This window comes from Balaenoptera physalus, assembly GCF_965194825.1.
Source record: "Balaenoptera physalus genome assembly, chromosome: 11".
Lineage (NCBI taxonomy): Eukaryota > Metazoa > Chordata > Mammalia > Artiodactyla > Balaenopteridae > Balaenoptera > Balaenoptera physalus.
In genome coordinates, this window is record NC_138896.1 from 108108869 (window position 1) to 108127084 (window position 18216).

General features: G+C 56.8%; 1 protein-coding gene across 1 annotated transcript; it reads right to left on the bottom strand.

Moving 5' to 3' along the window:
* Positions 1-84: 84 nt before the first annotated feature.
* HDAC11 (histone deacetylase 11) lies at positions 85-14689 on the bottom strand. Its single transcript, XM_082414266.1, has 10 exons — positions 14569-14689; positions 13451-13599; positions 11038-11138; positions 5807-5923; positions 4780-4822; positions 4448-4524; positions 3352-3414; positions 3012-3108; positions 1976-2154; positions 85-1772 (listed from the first exon to the last, which is right to left on the bottom strand). Coding segments are annotated over exons 1-10 (1044 nt in total). The 5' UTR covers positions 14571-14689; the 3' UTR covers positions 85-1556.
* Between the last annotated feature and the right edge of the window lie 3527 nt (positions 14690-18216).

Consider the following 18216-nt stretch of genomic DNA (forward strand, 5'->3'; position numbering starts at 1 on the left):
CCACGCGCAGCAACGAAGACCCAAGGCAGCCAAAAATAAAATTAATTAATTAATTACAATAAAAAAAACCACACGGCAGCCAGGTCGGATCAAAAGAGCCTTTATGGTTCTCTGGAGCAGAGGCTCCGTGGGGACAAGCCCATCGCCACCTGCCCCCCAAGGCTGCAGGCCGTGTCGGAGGTGAAGGGGAGTTAGGTGCCTCGAGTCCGATGCAGAGACCAAGGGCAGGGGCGGGGCAGGGACGGGGTGGGGCGGGTGGGGCGTCCAAGCCATAATTAGTGCCTCGGGTCTGGTCCGGGAGTTCAGCGTCTTTGACACTTGGTGATCTTGGAACCCTTCCTGCCCCGCCCCCTCCAGCAGAGGGAGTGGCGAGGGGGGTGTGAGGGAGAAGGTGGGAGAATTCAGGAGACCCCCAGATGGCAATGAGCACAAGTCCCGTGGGGGGGTTGATCAGGGACGGCCCTCTTTCCCTCCCCACCCACTTTGACCACTAAGAACACACCCAGGCAATGGAGCAGTGGACGCTCCCCCCAACCCCCAGCTTCCTGGGGGGTCCCGAGCATCCCCTTCAGAGTAGAGCTGACAACAAGGTCAGGGCCTGGCATTTTGGATGAGCCCAGTGGAGGCTGCAGCCCCCGCCGGGGCCCCGCCCCAGCCCCCTACCCGTACAACCTGCAGGCCAGGATGGAGACCCTCTGCTCCCCTCCAGCAACGCCAGCCTGGCCTCGCCAGCGCCTCAGTCCCCACCTGGGCCTCGGGGCCTGCGGGACCCAGCTTGGCCACCTGTCCCTCCCCAATTACCTGGTCCAGGCCTCACCTTCCTCTGTCCCTCAAGCCTCCAGAGCTAAGGCCTGCCCCTGAGCCAAGCGTTCTTTCCCCCAAAGCCGGCGCTCTCCCAGACGGGCAAGATGCTGCTGAAGCAGGGCTCTAGGGCTCCGCAGGCCTCCCCTCCCCTCCCCACCAGGGAGGGGCTCTGGGACAGCAGGTCCAGCCCTCGCTTCACTGAAGGAGAAGTCAGACGGGAAAACCCCCCTGCATCCCCTTCCCTGCTGCCCCCTCACATCCAGGACCAGGGCCCCTGCCTGCTGGCTGGGAATCCAGGGACCCCAGAGGCCTGGCTCCAGCCCCCTCTCAGGTCTCCCACCCCTGTAGGGAGGAAGAGAGGGTGCAGAAGAGGAGGGAGGGGGCCCAACTGTGGAAGAGATGGAAGCTTCCTTGGTCTGAAACGGTCACACTGTTTTGAAAACCAGAACACCACACCCCTGGGGGCCCGCCCTGCACCTGGGAGCTTCAACTGCCCTCCTCCCTCCTAGGAGAACTGTCACCTCCTCAGGGCCTGGTCAGGCCGTGACCGTGACCGTGTGGGTCTTGCTGGGACTCAGGCCCTGCCCTCTGCCCCCACCCACAGAAGGGCCCGGAGACCGCGACACCCAGTGGGGAGAGTGCAGCTGCGTGTGAGATCCCCCCCCTCATTTGGAAAAGGAGAAGCACTGAGGAGCAGGTGGGCGGGCGGGCGGGTGGGCGGCAGGCAGGGAGCCACTCAGAGGGCAGTGTGGTCAGGGCACCTCCAGGGGCAGCAGGGGTGTGTCTGAGTTCTGTGCTGAGACGTTGGCTGACTGGGGCCCGATGAGCCCCTGGCCATACAAATTAAGGATGGAGTCGGCAATGATGCGGGCTGTACGCTTCTGGTACCCGCCCGAGGTCACCATGAGGATGGGCACCTGGTGGCCTCGGACCATCCGGAACACCAGCTCATCCCGCTTCACGACACCCTGGTGTGGGGGATGGGGAAGGCTGGCTCAGGCAGGCCCAGATCCTCAGGGTACTGGAAAGTCCTGCTGCAGGTCTAACCCTGTTCCAGACTGCTGCTGCTTTTGCCCTTCTCCTCTGGCTTCAAGAGAAGCACCAGTGCTGCCCACCTTCCCTGCCGCTGCTGCGTCCCTGGACCCTCCCCTGCCCCAGGGTCAGGAGGTACCTGCGGACTGATGGACAGCCCCCCGAGGCGGTCCCCCTCAAGGACGTCAGTGCCTGCGTTGTACACCACCACGTCGGGCTGATGCTCCTGGAGGGCTTTCTCCAGGTTCCTCTCCACCCTCCTCAGGTACTCATCATCTTCCGTGCCCCACTCCAGCTCCACCTTCCGCCTGATGGCCTCTGCAAGGGAGACAGCAATAGCCCCAATGTGCAGAGACGGGAACCTGAGGCTGGGGAAGGCGAGGACGGCCCATTTCCCCATCTGACTCCCCAGTGCTCAACCTCTCATTCACCCAAAGCTAAGCTAAAAAGAGCACACGAGCTGCAAGGGGGACCCAAAGGAAAGAAGGGGGATCACAGATGAAACACTGCCCTGGGGATTCAGGGACCCATGTCGGGTGTCTGAGCCCACTGTCTCCGTAAGCCCTTGCCTGGATGCACGGACACCCCATATGCCCTCAGGTCCAAATCCAGAACATTTGACATTCAGTTCAGAAACGGGTCCCTGGGGCCACAAAGTGGCTGATGTACCCACAGCAGACCCGCCGGCACTTACTGCATAAATGTCCCCTCCCCACAGGGTGGGCAGGTCCCTGTGTTTCCAAAGCTCATCTGAGAGTCTCTGCCTTTTAATTAATGAGTTTAATCCACCTGCATTTACTTAGTAACTATTATATTTGAACTGATTTCTGCCGTCTTATTTTATATTTTCTATTTATATATTTTTCCTTCTTTTTTCTTTTTTGGCCTTCCCTGTTTTTGACCAGACAGCTGCATACCTAGGAGAAAAGTCTACTTTAGTCTTCTGGTGGTTACCCCAATAGAAGGACTCACAGTGTTTATTGGGCAGGTATATGTGGTCTTGGGTGGGGCAAGTGACCTTTTTAGGTCTCCGTTTCCTCGTCAGTCTCCCCCTCACAGGGATGCTGAGGATAAATAAATGAAGAGACCTCTGCAGTCCCCAGCATGTAGGAAATGCCCCGGAGAGAGCCCCATCCAAGCAAGAGGCCCTGGGGCTGAGGGACAGGGCAGCTTACGCTTGGCAAAGCGGTCCCCGGGGTAGATGTGGCGGTTGTAGACGTCCATGATGTACACGCGCTTGTCGCCCATGAAGTCCCGCTCGTGCCCGTTGCCCTGTGGGGAACACATGGAAGCCACTCACAGGCAGATGCCCCGGGCAAGGCACCCCCAACCACACCCCAGGAAACACCCCACGTGCCTGGGTGCGGGCAGCAGAGGCCCAGCCTGGGGCTCGGGGGATGTTCCTGGGGGAGGGGAGCCCACAGCACGGTGTTGCGCATCAGAGGCAGCTGGGGGGTGCAGGGAGGTGGCCTGGGGGGCGGGCCTGTGAGACCCCAGGCCCCACCAGGCACTCACCTGATGGGCATCGAGATCAACGATGGTGGCTCTGGAGACACCCTCCACTCGCTCAAACAGAAACTGCCCAGGGCGGGAGAGGGGAGAGGTAAGGACCACACAGGCCAGAGGACACAGCCCTGCAGGGGCTCCCAGTTAGCGAGGGGGTGGGCCGAAGCCTGTACATGCTGATGGGAGAACAGGCCACCGGGCAGAGCCCTGGGGAGCTGTGTGGCTCCGGAGAAGCCTGTGTGCGTATTCAGGGAAGGCTCCCTGGAGGGGCACGTGCTGTGCCCTGAAGGGCCAGAGGTGAGGACGTTAAGAGGGCTGGCCCTCAGCGACAGCTCAGGATTCCCGGGGAAATGCGTGCGGTGCAGAGCGGGGAACCCCCCCCAAGGCTGTGCCTGGAACTTCATTCTGCCATCTCTGCCTTCCTACAAGGCCCAGCCCTAAAGCCTCCTCCTCTGAGAAGCCCTCCTTCCCCTCCCCCACCCTCCAAGAAGGTCTCCTTGCGTCCCCCTCTCCGAATGACCAGGGTGTGCTGACTTGTCCCTCCTCCCCATTAGTCCCCGTGGGGACAGGAGCCACGGGGCCCATGGCGACCCCCAGCAGGAGGCCAGGCGCGGGTGCTGAGGCAGCGCTGCGGTCTGACAGAGGTGGAGACCGCTGCCGGCTCTGCCCCTTCAGGCTGTGCCCTCGCCCCTCTGGGCCCGTTTCCCTGTCTCCTCATCTGTAAAACGTGAGGATGCAGGGGCGGGCCCTGGAGGACGGAGGCGGCCACAGGGCCGGGCCCGCGGTAAATGCCAGCCGTCGTCACCACCATCAGGGTCATTATTTCTATCTCGGCCTCACTCTTCTCATAATTTAATATTGACATGGAAGTTGTTCCCCTCCGGTCCCCTGCCACTGTTGAAGGCTGTCTCCTCTGGACCATCTCAGGCAACACGAAAAAGCAAGTGTCAGATCCGGGTTTGGGTCCCAGCCCGGCTGAGGGACCCGGGCGAGCTCCCGTCCCTCTGGGCCTCAGCTCCCTTCTCTACAATGCGGGGCGAGCACACCAGATTGGGGGATTCTAGGGAGGCTCTCGGAGGCGACCCCCCCATGCTCCCGGGCACACCTTGATGGCGAGCGCGATGTCTGCGTAGGCGCAGAAGCCCCCGCCCCGGTCGCTGGAGCAGTGGTGGAAGCCGCCGCCTGCGAGGACAGCCGAGCTGTTGCCAGGGCCAGGCTCAAGGCCCAGACACCCCCCTCCCACCTTCCTCCCGGTGCCCCCTCCCCGCCCAGCTCCCAGGGACGGCTCCGGACTCCAGGCTGCCTAAGCCAGCTGACCCCGCCTGGGCACGTCACCATCCCCGGGTCGGGAGGCAGCTTTGCCACATGGCCAGCCCTGTCCACAGTGGCACCAGAGCTGCTGCCCCCAGGACCCAGGCCAGGCCACGGGGCACTCACCTACGTTGATGGCCCAGCCTCGCTCCATGGCCAGCTTCCCCGCCTTTGGAAACAAGCACAGGATGAGGGGTGCGGGCGGCCAGTTCCTTCACTTACATAGTCATTGAATCACTCACCCCATAAACACCATTTCCAGCCAGCTCCAAGGTGGGGATGAGCTGGGAGGTGGGATACGGGAAGCACCCACCCACCCCCAGCAAACCCCGAAGTGGCTGGCTTATGAGACATGCAGTGCGTAAGCCCCTGTGCAATTTGCTGAGGAAACTGGAGGAAATCAAAGTTCAGTTCTTAGGATGGAACGTGAGCTGACAAGGATTCTCAGGCAGCTTTTGAAGGGAAAATGGACAAATTTTTGGTCCTGGAAATACTGTCGCCTTAATACTGAAATCCTGTAGGAAATCATAATTTTGGGGTGGGCAGTAATATTCTAATAAACTTTCAAAATGCACAAATTTGCAAAGCTAAAAAGAAAACTATAGGGGTCAACAGGTATTGATCCATGTCTGGGTTAGATCATTGTACATTTAAATCATTTCAGCTCCTCTGCCTCCAATCAACTCAGCAGTCTGTGGCTAATTTTAGAGAAAACTACACACAGAATGTGAAACCCAGTTTTGCTGCAAGTGTTTGTGATTGTCACACCCACGATGGGGGGGAGGGGCACCATCCATCGCTGACGTCATAGGGGTTTGTTTCCATCTGAAATTTGAGTAGCTCAGAGTCACAGTTTTAGGACATACTCTCTGGGGGGTGAGGATACATCTTATACACCAGCAAATACGGTAACTCTAACAGGTGGTCTTGGGGGCAGAACAGTGAATTCTAATGTCCCAGCCAGACAGGAGAGGCTTTGGAAGAAAGAGTTCTTGTTGCTGCCTTGAGGAATATTTAGGATTTTGCTCAACTACTCAGCAGCACGAGGCATTCTAGATGGAGAGCCCAGGGTGGGCAAAGACCCAGGGTGGGAAGGAGCCTGGGGTGGAGGGCCCAGCCCAGCCGCTGCTCCCCCCGCCAGCTCCCCACCTACCATTATGGTTCCTCCAGTCTGGGTCCGGAGGGGCTTCAGCACCTTCCTCTGTACCAGGAAGTTGGGCAGGAAGATGACAGGGGGGATTTCTGTGATGGTTGCGACAGCAAAGGACCACTGTGGAAAGAGATGCGGGCCATTGGCCTCCCACTGCACGGTGAGCCCAGAGGCAGCAGCGGGGAAGCAGATTCCCCTGGGCCAGCTTCGGGGTGGCGGGTGGGGGACTCCGGGCGAGTGCAGCTCCTTGGGTGAGAAATGGGAGCTCCCACCGTGGCTGAGCTTTGGGCTCAGTACAGAGATGCTCTCAACCGCACTCTCCCTAAAGCTAAGTCAGCCCTCGGTCCTCGTGCTCCAAGGCCCTCGGCTGCCCTCTTGTGCCCAGAAGGAGAGCTGCAGGGGACTCCAGGTCACCACGGAGCCCACCCAGAAATGGCCCAGCCCGCCCACTGCACAGAGGGGCACCGAGGCCCCGGAGAGGCGGGGGGTTGAGGGGAGGATCTTTCCTTCCAAGGTCACAGGGAGTCACTGACAGAGCCAGGACTGGACGCCCAGGGCTCCTGCTCCCCAGGCACAGCGCAGCCTCTCCAGCCACTGGGAATCAGTCATCCCTTCAAATGGGGCTGGATGTCCTCATCCTCCACTGCTGAGGCAGGAGGGTCTGGGGCACCCAGAAGGCATCTGCACCAAGATAAGGACACAGCCTTCCCTATAACCTCCCGAGCCCTGGGAACGCCCGAGGTCCAGACCCTGCTCTCCACTGACCCCGAGCAGAGCCCTGGAGGGGCCCCGGCACTTGGTAGATATTTACTAAGCGCGTGCTAGGCTGCAGGTCCCAAGATGGCACTACTCCTGGCCTCACGGACACATAGCAGCCTAGCGGAGAGGCGCTGATATGCAATGGGACAGCCTTGCTGGGGAGAGGGAGAACATGGTCTGGCTGGACAGATGCAAGACGTGTGTGTGTGTGTGTGTGTGTGTGTGTGTGTGTGTGTGTGTGTGTGTGTGTGTGTGTGTGTGTGTGTGTGTGTGTGTGTGTGTGTGTGTGTGTGTTCGCGCACGCGTGCATAGGTGTGCATATGCACATGCCTTCATGTGTATGCGTGTGTGGTAGGGGGCAGACCCAGAGAGGGGAAGACGGCCAGCTCCACCCGTCTGTCCCGCCAAGCCCATCACCCAGCACCAGTCCGGCACACGTGAGGCAGGGAACCACTGTTCGCTACGAGTAAGTGAGCAACGAGCCCCTGAAGGAAAACACCGAGTCGCTGCCCCCCTCCCACCCTCAGCAAGCCAGCAGGGGACAGAGAATGAAAGAAAAGGAAGCCATAGCCCCAGACAGAAATTAAGAAAGCAATTTCATTTACATCTTCGAAAAGAATAAATTTACCAAGCAGGTATAAGACTCATACACGGAAAACTACAAAACGCCACTGAAAGAACTTAAAGAAGATCTAAATAAGTGGAAAGACATCTTGTGTTCATGGTCTGGAAGACCTAACATTGTGAAGATGTCAGTTCTCTCCTAATTCATCTACAGATGCACAATCCCTGCCAAAATCCCAATGGCCTTTTTTTTTCTCTGCAGAAATGGAGAAGCTGATCCTGTAACCCCGGGCGTCCCATTTCCCTGGGACTCTCTGAGGCTTGCCCCCCGGGTGCTCCGTGGCACACACCGGGGCCTGTGTCTCTTCTCCCCCAGACGCCGGGCGCCGTGAGGGCAACAACGAGGCCCAAGTTGTGCCCAGACTCCCTGGGGCTCCAGCCACAATTTCTGGGACATCCTTGGCTTCCTTGGCTTGCAGACCCCACACCCAATCTGAACAAAAGAAAATCCTATTGTTCCAACTTCATAATAAACCCCAAGTTCTGCCACGTCCCCCCCAGGCCACAGCTGCTTCCAGCCTCATCTGAGAGGCCGGGCTCTCTCACCAGGATCATTGCCACCACCTGCTCCCTCCCAGGCTCCCTGCTTTTGTTCTGACAGACTGGTCTCAACCATTCCCATCACAGCTGCCAAGCAATCCTGTTAAAACCTAGGTCAGATCACGTCCCACTGCTTGAAACACTCCTGGGCTCCCACCTCCTTCAGAGCAAAGCCACAGCGACCACAGGCCCTCTGTGGTCTGGCCCCGATCATTTTCTGACCCCACCTCTTACCGTCTCCCTCCCATCCCTCCGATCCAGTCGCTTCTTCCTCGCTGCTACTGGAACACACTGGAGACACTCCTGCCTCAGGGCCTTTGCACTCGCTGATACTTCTGCTCGGAATGCCCTACCCCCAGACGCCCACCGAGCCCACTCCCTCGGGGCCCTCAGTCCACGGTCACATGGCAGTGAGACCCCCGGCCTCCTGTTTTGAAGGGCGGTCCTCCCCACCCCCTTTCCCTCTGCCCTTTCCGCAAGGCACTGAGCGCCTTTTAACACACCAACTCCGTCCCATCAAGAGAGGGATTCAGTCTCTTCTGTTCTGCCGTCACTCTGCACCCAGAGCAGAGCCTGGTGCTCTAACCACTCGCTACATAAAGGTGTCCCGAGCACTGCCCAGCGCAGGGTACACAGGGACTACATGTCGGGTCTGCGTCCCACCACCCGGCGCCCCACAGCAAACTGTCACAGGGTCAGCACAAGGCAGGAGCCTGGCCCTGGCCCGACCCAAACCCCACCCTCAGTGGGGCCGACTCTGGGCCTTGCACACAGCAGGCGCTCAATAAACACTTGTTTCCCTGAATGGACGTCATCTGGCAAACATCAGGCCACTGCACCTCCTTCAATGTCCGGTGTATTAAGCATTGAAGGCCACACCAGTGCAGGGCCAGGCATGAGCCCGGAACACGGGTATGGGGCAGTACGGGCGGGGCACACACAGGACCGCTGAGAAGCAGCCCTGGGGGTCCTGCAGCAGAGAAAAGAGGAAAGAAACGTCGTGGACATTGGGGGCCAGGGGGCTGTTCCCGAGAGCAGCCCCTAGACGCCAGACAATGCCTGGAACGTGCATGGGTCTCACCTGAGCGTCTGGGGCACATGAGCCCACATCAGTCTCCTGTGACACCTGGAACAAAATCCAAACTCCCCCTGAGGCCTGCAGGGCCTGTGCACCAGGGCTGCTGGCCTCCCTGACCACATCACGTGCAACCTCAGCGTTTCATTCCCTTCAACCCGGCCACTCAAGCAACCCTCTCCCCTTCGGGAGGCCAAGCCCCCTCCCGCTCCAGGCCTGAGAGTCTGCAACATTCTTCTTTTAAGACCCCACATGAGTATCACCTACTCCTCATTCTTTGATCTCTGCTCACACCTCACCTCCTCTGTGAGGCCCTCCCTGACTGCTCAAGCTAAATGAGCATACCTCTGCCTAATTACCCTCTTTTTTTCCCTTCATAGCCCTTGGTGCTCTCTGAAACGGTTACTTCTTTATTTTCAGTCTTCTAAAATGAAATACAAATCCATGGGAGCAGGGAACCTTGCTTATTCTTTTTTTTTTTTTTTTTTGCACCCAGTACACAGTCAGTATTCAATATAGATGTGCTGCATGACTGAATACTTCACCTTAGTAGGTCATGAGGAAATCATCATGTTTCTCCTTTTGCTCTGGCTGCCAGGGAGCTCTAAATACATGGCACAACCATAGCATCTTGCTTATGTTGGCATATCTGAAATCTCCTCCTGTCCTTGACCTTAATTTTCTATTTGGGGCTCTACTTGTTTGCATTACTGCTTATCACATAGTAAGCTGACTTCAGGCTTCTGGGGTCCCAAGGCCAGGCATGCAGTCAGTCCCACACCGTTCCCTGAAAAGCCCTTCAAACGGATGGAGCCCCGGAGCCCATCCCCCATCCCCAGCGTTATCCTGGCACTGGCTCCAGCCTGGCGCCACTCTGTTCTGGTCTCTCCCTGCCCCCACCCTCACCCTCTGGACTCTGGCAGGCATGTCCTCCTGACCCAGCTGCTGGGCTGTGGGCTGTGACCACGCATGTCCGGGCCCTGGGAAACCAGAGCAGCCAAGTGCTGGGCTTCGTGCCAAGGCCTCGCACACCTCGCTCTCCCGGGAGCCAGGTTTCAACCTCTTCCTGGTAATCTTTCATGAGCTCACACTGTCACGGATCCATCTAGTATTCTCACAGCTCGGGCCACGTGGAGGAGGACGGGGGGCAGCTGCCGTGGCCAGGAACCCAGAACACCTGACCGGATGCCCTGCCTGGGGTCTCCCCCGGGCCTGCTGGACTTCCCAGGTGACCTTGAGTAGGTGTGGCCTCTTTCTGGGCCTAGGTGTTTCCACCTGTGAGGGAGGAGCCTGGGGACCTCTGGCGCCCACTCTAGCTCTGAGTCTAAGATGAGTCCTGCTGGGAAGCCTAGCGGTCCGGGGTCAGGACTCCACGCCCTTGGGGACAGAGAACCTGTGGCATCCCTGACGCACCAGGTTCTGATGCCACCCCGAGCCCAGCCTGCCCTCTTCTCCCACACAGGGGACTGACTGAACGCCTCTAGCCTCAGAACCACACTGACGAGAGCCAAGCAGCTCCTCTAGAAGTGGGTCACCACGGGCAGACCCCAGGTGGTCTGCAGGTGGGATTCAAAAATCTTCCAGTGAGTTGCTACATTAAGAAATCAGGAACTGTCACTTAATGATCTGGACTTCTGGCTTCTGCTTGGAAGCTGGGCCCACGGTGGAGGCTGGGCGGCAGCCACCAGCTGGGGAAGGGCAGGAGCTCCAGTGGTCCCAAACACCACCCACCACTTGTTTACGTTCCCTGCTGGGCCCTGGGGCGTAAGAACTCGTTTTCAGCCCAACAGTTTCCAACACGTCTTTAGCTGCAGAAGCCCTTGAAACAGCATCTTATACTTTAGCCCAAGGTAAAAACAGGCCAAAGTGGAATAGCTTTGGTTGAATGGGGACAAGGGACTGGGGCCCCCCTACCCATCACCCCAGCAGGGGTCTTTGAGGCCTGTCCACATAGCACAGACTGAAAGTCACTGATGCAGAAGCCCAAAACCCCAATGAAGGTTCAATCCCCACCAAGTGGCCATCCCTTTCATACTCCCAAGGATGGGGAGCTCACTACCCCCTGCAGGAGCCTAGCTCTGCCTTTCGAGGACACTTCTCTCCTGTCGGGGATCACAGACTCACATGCTCCCCCGCATAGGGACAGGAATGGAGCCCCTTGAGGCTGTGCATCCCCGGGCTGAGCGGCCCCCTCCTCCAGCCCCTCCTTCTGGCCGGCAGCCCCCAGGCCCTGTACCTTCAGCTCGTTGAGATAGCGTCTTGTGTGCACCACCAGCAGGTCTTCGTCCGAGGCCTCCCGTGCCTCCACCAGCATGCTGTCTGATAGAAGCTTCTCTTCTGAAACCACAAAGCGGGCCCCATGCATCCCTGCCGCCTCCAGGCCAGGCCCAGCCCCAGCCCCTCCCACAGGCTGCAGACTTGACCTCTGGCAGCCCTGCCCCAGGACAAGGTGGGCCCTGCTGGCTTGTGGGCGGTCTGAGAACGAGCCACCTCTCAGGCCAGTGGGGACAGCGGCCAGGCCCTCAGGCCAGGGGACATCGGACATTGTGCACAGCGAGCCTCGTGTTTCCCGGGCCACTGACAGCCGGGAGGCGAGCTCAGGTGTGATTGGACACCTTTTAGAGGCAGGTGGCACACGGGTCATTAACGCTGACTCTCAAGGTGAGAAAAAGCTCTTCTGATCGATTCTCCCTCCACCTTGGGATGACATCATGGGGGGTTTGGTATACGGGGGGCTTCTCTTTAACACCTGCCTGACCCTTGCTCATCTCCCTTTCTTTAACCCCCCAAAAGGAGCAATCAGTTTCACAGTCCGCTGCAACAGTAAGCTGCCTGAGCTGAAATAACACTTGTTTTCATTGCATTTATTTTTTACCATGACCTTCTATTTATGGCAAATGAAACTGGCTTTTTCCATTTAGATGACATAACGTTTCCTTTTAAAACAGGCTTATTTAAGTTTCTTAAAACAAAGGCTAAGTCAATAAAAACTATGAAGTAAATAATGGAACAGGTGGTATGAGGCGATGGCAAGGTCCCAAGAGTGGTTTGCAAACGACTGATGTTTGGGAAAAACCGTGTTATTTCATTACCACATACACATACACAAGACAAGACTTGCTCCCTTTTGCAACAGAAGAAATAAGGCAGAGAGGAGGAGGTGCTCTAGGGCACAGTGACAACAGGACCATGATGTTCTGGTTCTAGAGAAATCGAAGTACAAGGTCAGAATCTAGGGGACCTGTGCTAATATGTCACTCTTAGAAACCAACCTTGGTAGAAACCAACTAGTTCCATACATTTCTCACAAAGAGCTCCACATATAGCAGGTATCCCCCCCGCCCCAAACATTCCATGGCTCCCCACTGCCTTCCGGCAAGGGACCAGCTCTTTTCTTGGCGGTACCCAAGGCCCTTCACCATGGGGCCCTGGCTCCTTTCCACCCACACCCTAAGAGGGAACTCAGGAAAATGGTCAGCTCAGAGTGAGGGGGACAAGGAACCCTCATGTTGCGCTACTGGGTGACACAGGAGCCCAAGAAGGGGCAATGGACAGAAAGACTCAGGACCACTGGAAGCAGAGCGTAAAGGACCACATCCAGGAAGGCATGAGAACAGCCAGGGGAGAGGCAGGATGGCTCCTCCGCTCACCTCACCAGAGCTCTTGCCATGGCTGCACACCACTTGTACTCTTTTCTACTTAATATTTTTCTTTGAATACGCACTCTGGTCACTATTGCAAGTGGAAAAACAGTATCACTTGCCATAAACAGAAGTTAACCAAAAATAAAAACAAAAAATACAAAAACAAATAACAGTGTTATTAATCTCTAATTTGACTCTATTTTCTGCAAGGTGCAGAGCCTGAGGCTCGCTCTAGATTTGTTAAAAAAGGGAGATGGGCTTAGGTGTTAAAGACGGGCTAGCCCCAAAGTGAAACTTCCCCCAGGGTGTCATCAGAGGGATTGTGCGATTTAAAGATATGCAATGCTTCATCCTATGCCAGGTAACATTTCAGGTAATATTTCCTACTTCCCTCAGTTAAAGAACCCACAATACAGGGAACTAGATTATTTTTTTTCACCAGCCTACGGTGATGCCTGAATTTTCCACATGATCCAGACCCCTAGATCACAAACCACAGTTGAAACAACGTGCTCCCCAGGGCACCACGCCGCTCAGGGGACGAGCCATGAAGCGGACGAGCCTGGGGCTCTGAGGTCCAGGCCCCGTTCTCCCACTCGATAGCTGTGTGCCTTTGGGCACATTTTCTAACCCTCTGGGCCCCAAGTTCCTTCATTTGTAATCCGTGAGGTTGGAGCAAAGGTCGTCCACTTCCCGGACTCTCGGAGCTTGTGGGCTCTGGACAATGCATTCCTCCAAGCATCAGCTCCCCTTCTACTGGGTCTCCAGGGGCAGAGACAGGACTTAGGTCCACAGCGATGGGGAGCCAGTGAAGGTGTGATACGGGGGCATAGCATGCTGAGAAGCCTGTGTTGGAGAGATCCTTTTGACAGCACGGGTAGGAGGCTGTCTCAGGGCTGACACTGGAGGTGGGAGGGCCTGAAGCTTGTGTCAGGGAAAGAGCAGCAGGTGGTGGCAGGTGGGCTGGAGAAAGCAGACGTAGGGTCCGAGTGGGGCCTTCCATACCTTTTAGGAAGCTGATCACTTTGCCCCATTTTCCTGCATCAAAGGGGTGCAGCTTCTCCAGGCCCAGGAAGGTTATGTTGTAGCGCGGCGAGTACACGATGGGCCAGCGTGACTCCGGCACATGCTGGTACAGCTGGGTTGGGTGTGGCCTTCCATGGGCACAGGGACAGACATGCACAAACAGGAACAGCCTCACTGTGGGAAGCAGCTTCCCCTTCTGCGCCAGCAGGCTTGGATTGAGCAGACAGCCCTGACCCAGTACCACCAGCTCCCTCGGTGGCAGAAAAAGGGCCACTTACCAACAGCAACAACAGTAATAATAGCGGCTCCTTACTGAGCTCCCTGAACCATTCAACCCAATCCTCACAGCAGCCCTGGGGGGTAGGCACCACCATCCCACCGGAGTCTCGGGGAGGGAACCAGGTGCGCCCAAGGTCACACGGGTCTGTGGAACAGCAGATGTGAACCCAGGTGTGTCTGGCTGTAAGGCCTCGGCACCTCACCTCCACATGATAACAATTACATCAACAGCTCTGTGGCCTTAGGCCTCGCTTTCCTCAACTGTAAAATGTGTGGCTGTTGAGAGGAATGAGATAACGCATTTAACAACTGAGCACAGAAAGCGCCCTTTCCCTGAGAGCCGAGGTGACAGTTCCCAGAAACAGCAGGTCGGGGCTCACGCAGGCTGCGACCCAACCCGGAGCCGGGAATGGGGTCACCTCGAGCCCCGCCGCGCAGCTGACCCCCATCACACCTCCGCAGCTGCCGCACAGGGAACAGAAACCCGGCTGCCACTGCGGGGGCCTCCGCTTAGCTTGTGGGGCCCGAGAGCAGACGTCAGACCTGCGCTTGTAGCGAGCCCCCGCCGGGACGGCGCCCCGCGCCGGCGCCCGTCCCGTGGGCCGCAGATTAGCGGCGCTGGGCTGGTCCGGCACGCGGGGCCGGCCTGGGCAGAAGAGGCCCGAGCGCCCCTCGCCCGCCATACGTGGGCCCGCATCTGGCGGGCTCGCCCGGCCGCCCGCGCACTGGTGCTCCCGCCCACCGGGACTCCCAGGAACCCCCGGGGCTTGGCCCGGCGCCCCATCCCGCGCCCCCAATCCCGCCACCGCCGCACTCACATGCCGGGGCCGGGCCCTCCCAGCGCTGCCACCACTCCGCGACCGGGCGGGCCGGGGCGCGGCCCCGCCCAGGACACGCCCCCGGCCTCGGCCGCCTCCACTGGGGGCGGAGCTCCGAAGGCTCGGCTCCGCCCCGCCCCACACGCGCCTGCGTCACAGAGGTCTGGAGTCCCGCACAGAGCGCCTCTGCGGGAGGGAGGCCACGCCCCCCAACGCCCTTCAAGCGCGAAGTCCCCCCTTCCTCAGACTAACACCCAGTGAGATCTCGCCCGGCTCGGAAGCCGCGCCCCTTATGGGGAGGGCCGCTCGTCCCAGAGTTGGAACGGGAGGTATCGCCCCGCCCCAGGGGTGGGGCCAGGCTATGACCCGCCCCCGACCGGCGGGCCTTTCTGGGCGGTCCCAAGGCTTGGACATCCTGGGTGTTAGGGACGCCGGGCTTCCCGGCAGACTCCGAGGCGGAGTCGCTGTGTGGCCTTGGGCAAGCGTCCGGGCTCTGGGGTCTCTGTTTCCACGAGTAAAATGGGAGAGTGGGGGCCGTGTGTTCTGGCCCTGCCATCTCCGACCTAATGGGACACATGACCACACTGACTTGAGGCCACCCACTCCCCCCCACTGCCCAGCCCCATCTGGCGGCTCTGACATGAGACCAGCGCTCTCCACACAGTTCTTTAGGCTCTCTGAGCCTCAGTGACCTTATCAGTAGAACCAGACTGGTGATCCAGTCTTCAGGGTACAGTTGTTTATCTGCACACTCCCCCCTCCCCCGCACCGGGAAGCCAAGAGGAGCCGGGTGACAGCTGAGAGTGTCTTGCGGCTGGATCCTGGGAGGAGGCCCCAACAATAGAGCCCCAGAGGACAGAGACAATGGGCTTCTCTGTCGGCCCAGCTGCCTCGCCCACCAAACAGAAGCAGCTGACCCCAGGGCTGCCAGGAGCAGGGCAGCTGAGATCCCTGGCGGCTGCGTGAGGGTGTCGGTGTGACGGGGGTGGAGGTGAGGGGGCACCATGAAGGGGAAGGGCACAGACGTTTGAACAGTGCCCTCCATGTGCCCACCACCTGATTGCATGATGACCCTGGATTCTCACAACCTAATCCTACGAGGGTTACCATCATCACCCTAATTTTATCATGAGGTAACTGAGGTTCAGGTCTGGATTAAACCCAGACCGCCACCTGCCTGCCAGCGCTGTGGCCTTGGGTAACTGGCTTCGGCTCTCTGGTCCTTCATTTCTGTGTCTGAAAATGAAGTGATGCCTGCCCCTCCACCCATGGGGAGGCTGAGAGAATCCAAAGAGATAATCATGCTAATTATTATTTAAATAGCACATAGCTTGTGTTAGGTTCAGTTCTAGAAGCTTCATGCTCATTTGATCCTTACAGCACCCCTAGGAGTGGAACTATGGTTATCCATAGTTATAACTATGGTTATCCCCATTTTACAGATGAGGAAACTGGGGCACAGGATGAAGTAATTTGCCAAAGGTCAGGGATGTGGACAGATAAACTATAGCCACAGAAAGAAAAAGTTAATATTTAATAACAACAAGGGAGGAAGTGCACACAGTGGTCCTGTGCCATTGAGAGAGGCTGACTTCATCTCAGGAGCTTGCTCTGTGGTTTGGGAAGTCACATGGATGAACCTCTTGTTGAGAGAACAAAGATCTGCGGCAGACTGGATGGGGGAGCTGAGGTCAAAACGAGTGGGATTGCTCTGGGGAAGAGGGTTTTTTAAGTTGTATCCTGTGTGGCTGAGGAGAGAGGCGTTCTGAGGAGCCCTGGGGCTTGAGAACACCTTCAAACCTCCGTGCCAGCCTGGACCACCTACACACGCTATTACTTCTGGGAGAAATAAACTATGTTATTCGTGCTGAGTGTTTGGGGGCCTCTTTGTTACAGAATCCTGGTCTATCTGCTCACCAACACACCACACTGGGACAAAGCAGCGAACCCAGCAGGCAAGATCTAAAAGGTTTTGTCAAGCTCACAGGTTAGGGGGAGAGACAAATCTTAACCTACCCAGGAAACAAATAATCATGATTACAAAGTGTCGAGAAGTGTTGTGAAAGGCACAAGGTGCGGTGGTGAGTGAGAATAACGGGGCCCCTGATTTAGACAGTGATTAGGAAGGCCCCTTGGAAGAGATGATTATTTTTCACTTTTTAACCATGTATATCTTATTTTAAATGTCAGTGCGACAAAACGAGACCCGGAATTATCGAACAATTATATTATTTCCCCCCTTTCATGAAGTCTTGGAGTATATTTCAACTGAAAATGAATAAGGAGCCCGCAAAACATAACACTTCTTTTGAACAATACAGTCATACAAAGGACAACATGAACTGTAGAAATGTACCAAAGGTGAGTAATAATTGGCACAGACCCAATATTTCAGTATTAGTTAATACTAGTTAAATTGACACGGTTTTAAAACCATGCCCTTTAAGTTCACCTAAGCACCCCTCTTTCCATTCCACTGCTGTACTTTGGCAATTTTGTCCATATTTAACACCACAGCAACAATAACAACAATTATATTAGCTAGTATTCGTTAAACCCTGAATCAGGGCCAAAGCACTGCCAAGTGTGTAAAATGTGTTTTGCTATTTGTTTATTGATGAAGAGATGATTTTTTAAACAAGCAAAGGAAACTGCAAGTGCAGAGGCATGGATGCCAGAAGGAGCTTGTATTCAAGAAACAGAAAAAGGGGAGTGTATATTTTATTCCTGCCACAAGGTGAAACTGTAAGTACTAGGCAGGGTCTCAGCAGAAAAGAGAGGACCCACTCAGTGGTTTATTGAAAACAGTTTAATGAAGGGCTGATTTATCTGAAGTGTGTGTTTGGGGGGCGTGTAGGAGAATCAACAGGGGATGGTACAGTCCTTGGGCTGGCAACAGTGGGGAGCCTTCATCCCCTAAACCTGAAGAGAGTGGGGAAGGAGGGGTTTTCTGGAAGAAGTGAGAGCTGCAGGTATGAGTCAAGGATCCTCTGAGAAGATCAGCATTTAGAGAGATTCAGCCACTGCCAAAACTGGGGGTTGGTAGGGAAAATACCCCAACTTTTCTCTCCTCCCACCCTCAGATGCCCACTGATGCTTCCCATTGGCTGTCTCCCACTGGTGCCTCCCATTGGCTAGGTCCCATTGGCTATCTTCCTTTGGTGCCTCCCATTGGTTGAAGCCAACTTGGAGCCTAGCCAAGGAAGCCCAGGTGATGATGTCCACAGAGGTCAGCTTCATTAGGGGACACAAAGCAGAGTGGAAAGCTGTAGCAAGTGGATCTGGGGGATGGGGATAAGCGGAGAATAACCACTGGTGTTCTAGGTGACCTTGGAGATTTCTGCAGCCCTTTCTGAGCCAACTCTATAACAGGAGTGAGTTAGACTTGAAAATCGACCCTGTCCCCAGTACTGTTGACCCAGAGCACTCACAGGGCCTGTCACCATGAAAACCGGAAACTCAGCTTGGCCACCTCTGCCTACCATCCAAACCGTACCCCAAATCAAAGAGCTGGTCCAAGAGCTGACCAGGTGGCGCATCTGGTAGAGCCTCGGGCCTCAGCCTCAGACAGACAGGTTGGCAGGACCTTTCGAGACCAGCAGGGATGTTTGGACGTCCTGGGTGGGATGAAATCATCGCTCCCATCTC

Bases quoted from the DNA above. Each gene is read 5' to 3' on its own strand.
- HDAC11 (XM_082414266.1), bottom strand. The intron at 3,415-4,447 runs GTGTGCCCGGGA...CGCCCTGGGCAG, and splicing joins ACATCGCGCTCGCCATCAAG to TTTCTGTTTGAGCGAGTGGA. The intron at 3,109-3,351 runs GTGAGTGCCTGG...TGTTCCCCACAG, and splicing joins TTGATCTCGATGCCCATCAG to GGCAACGGGCACGAGCGGGA.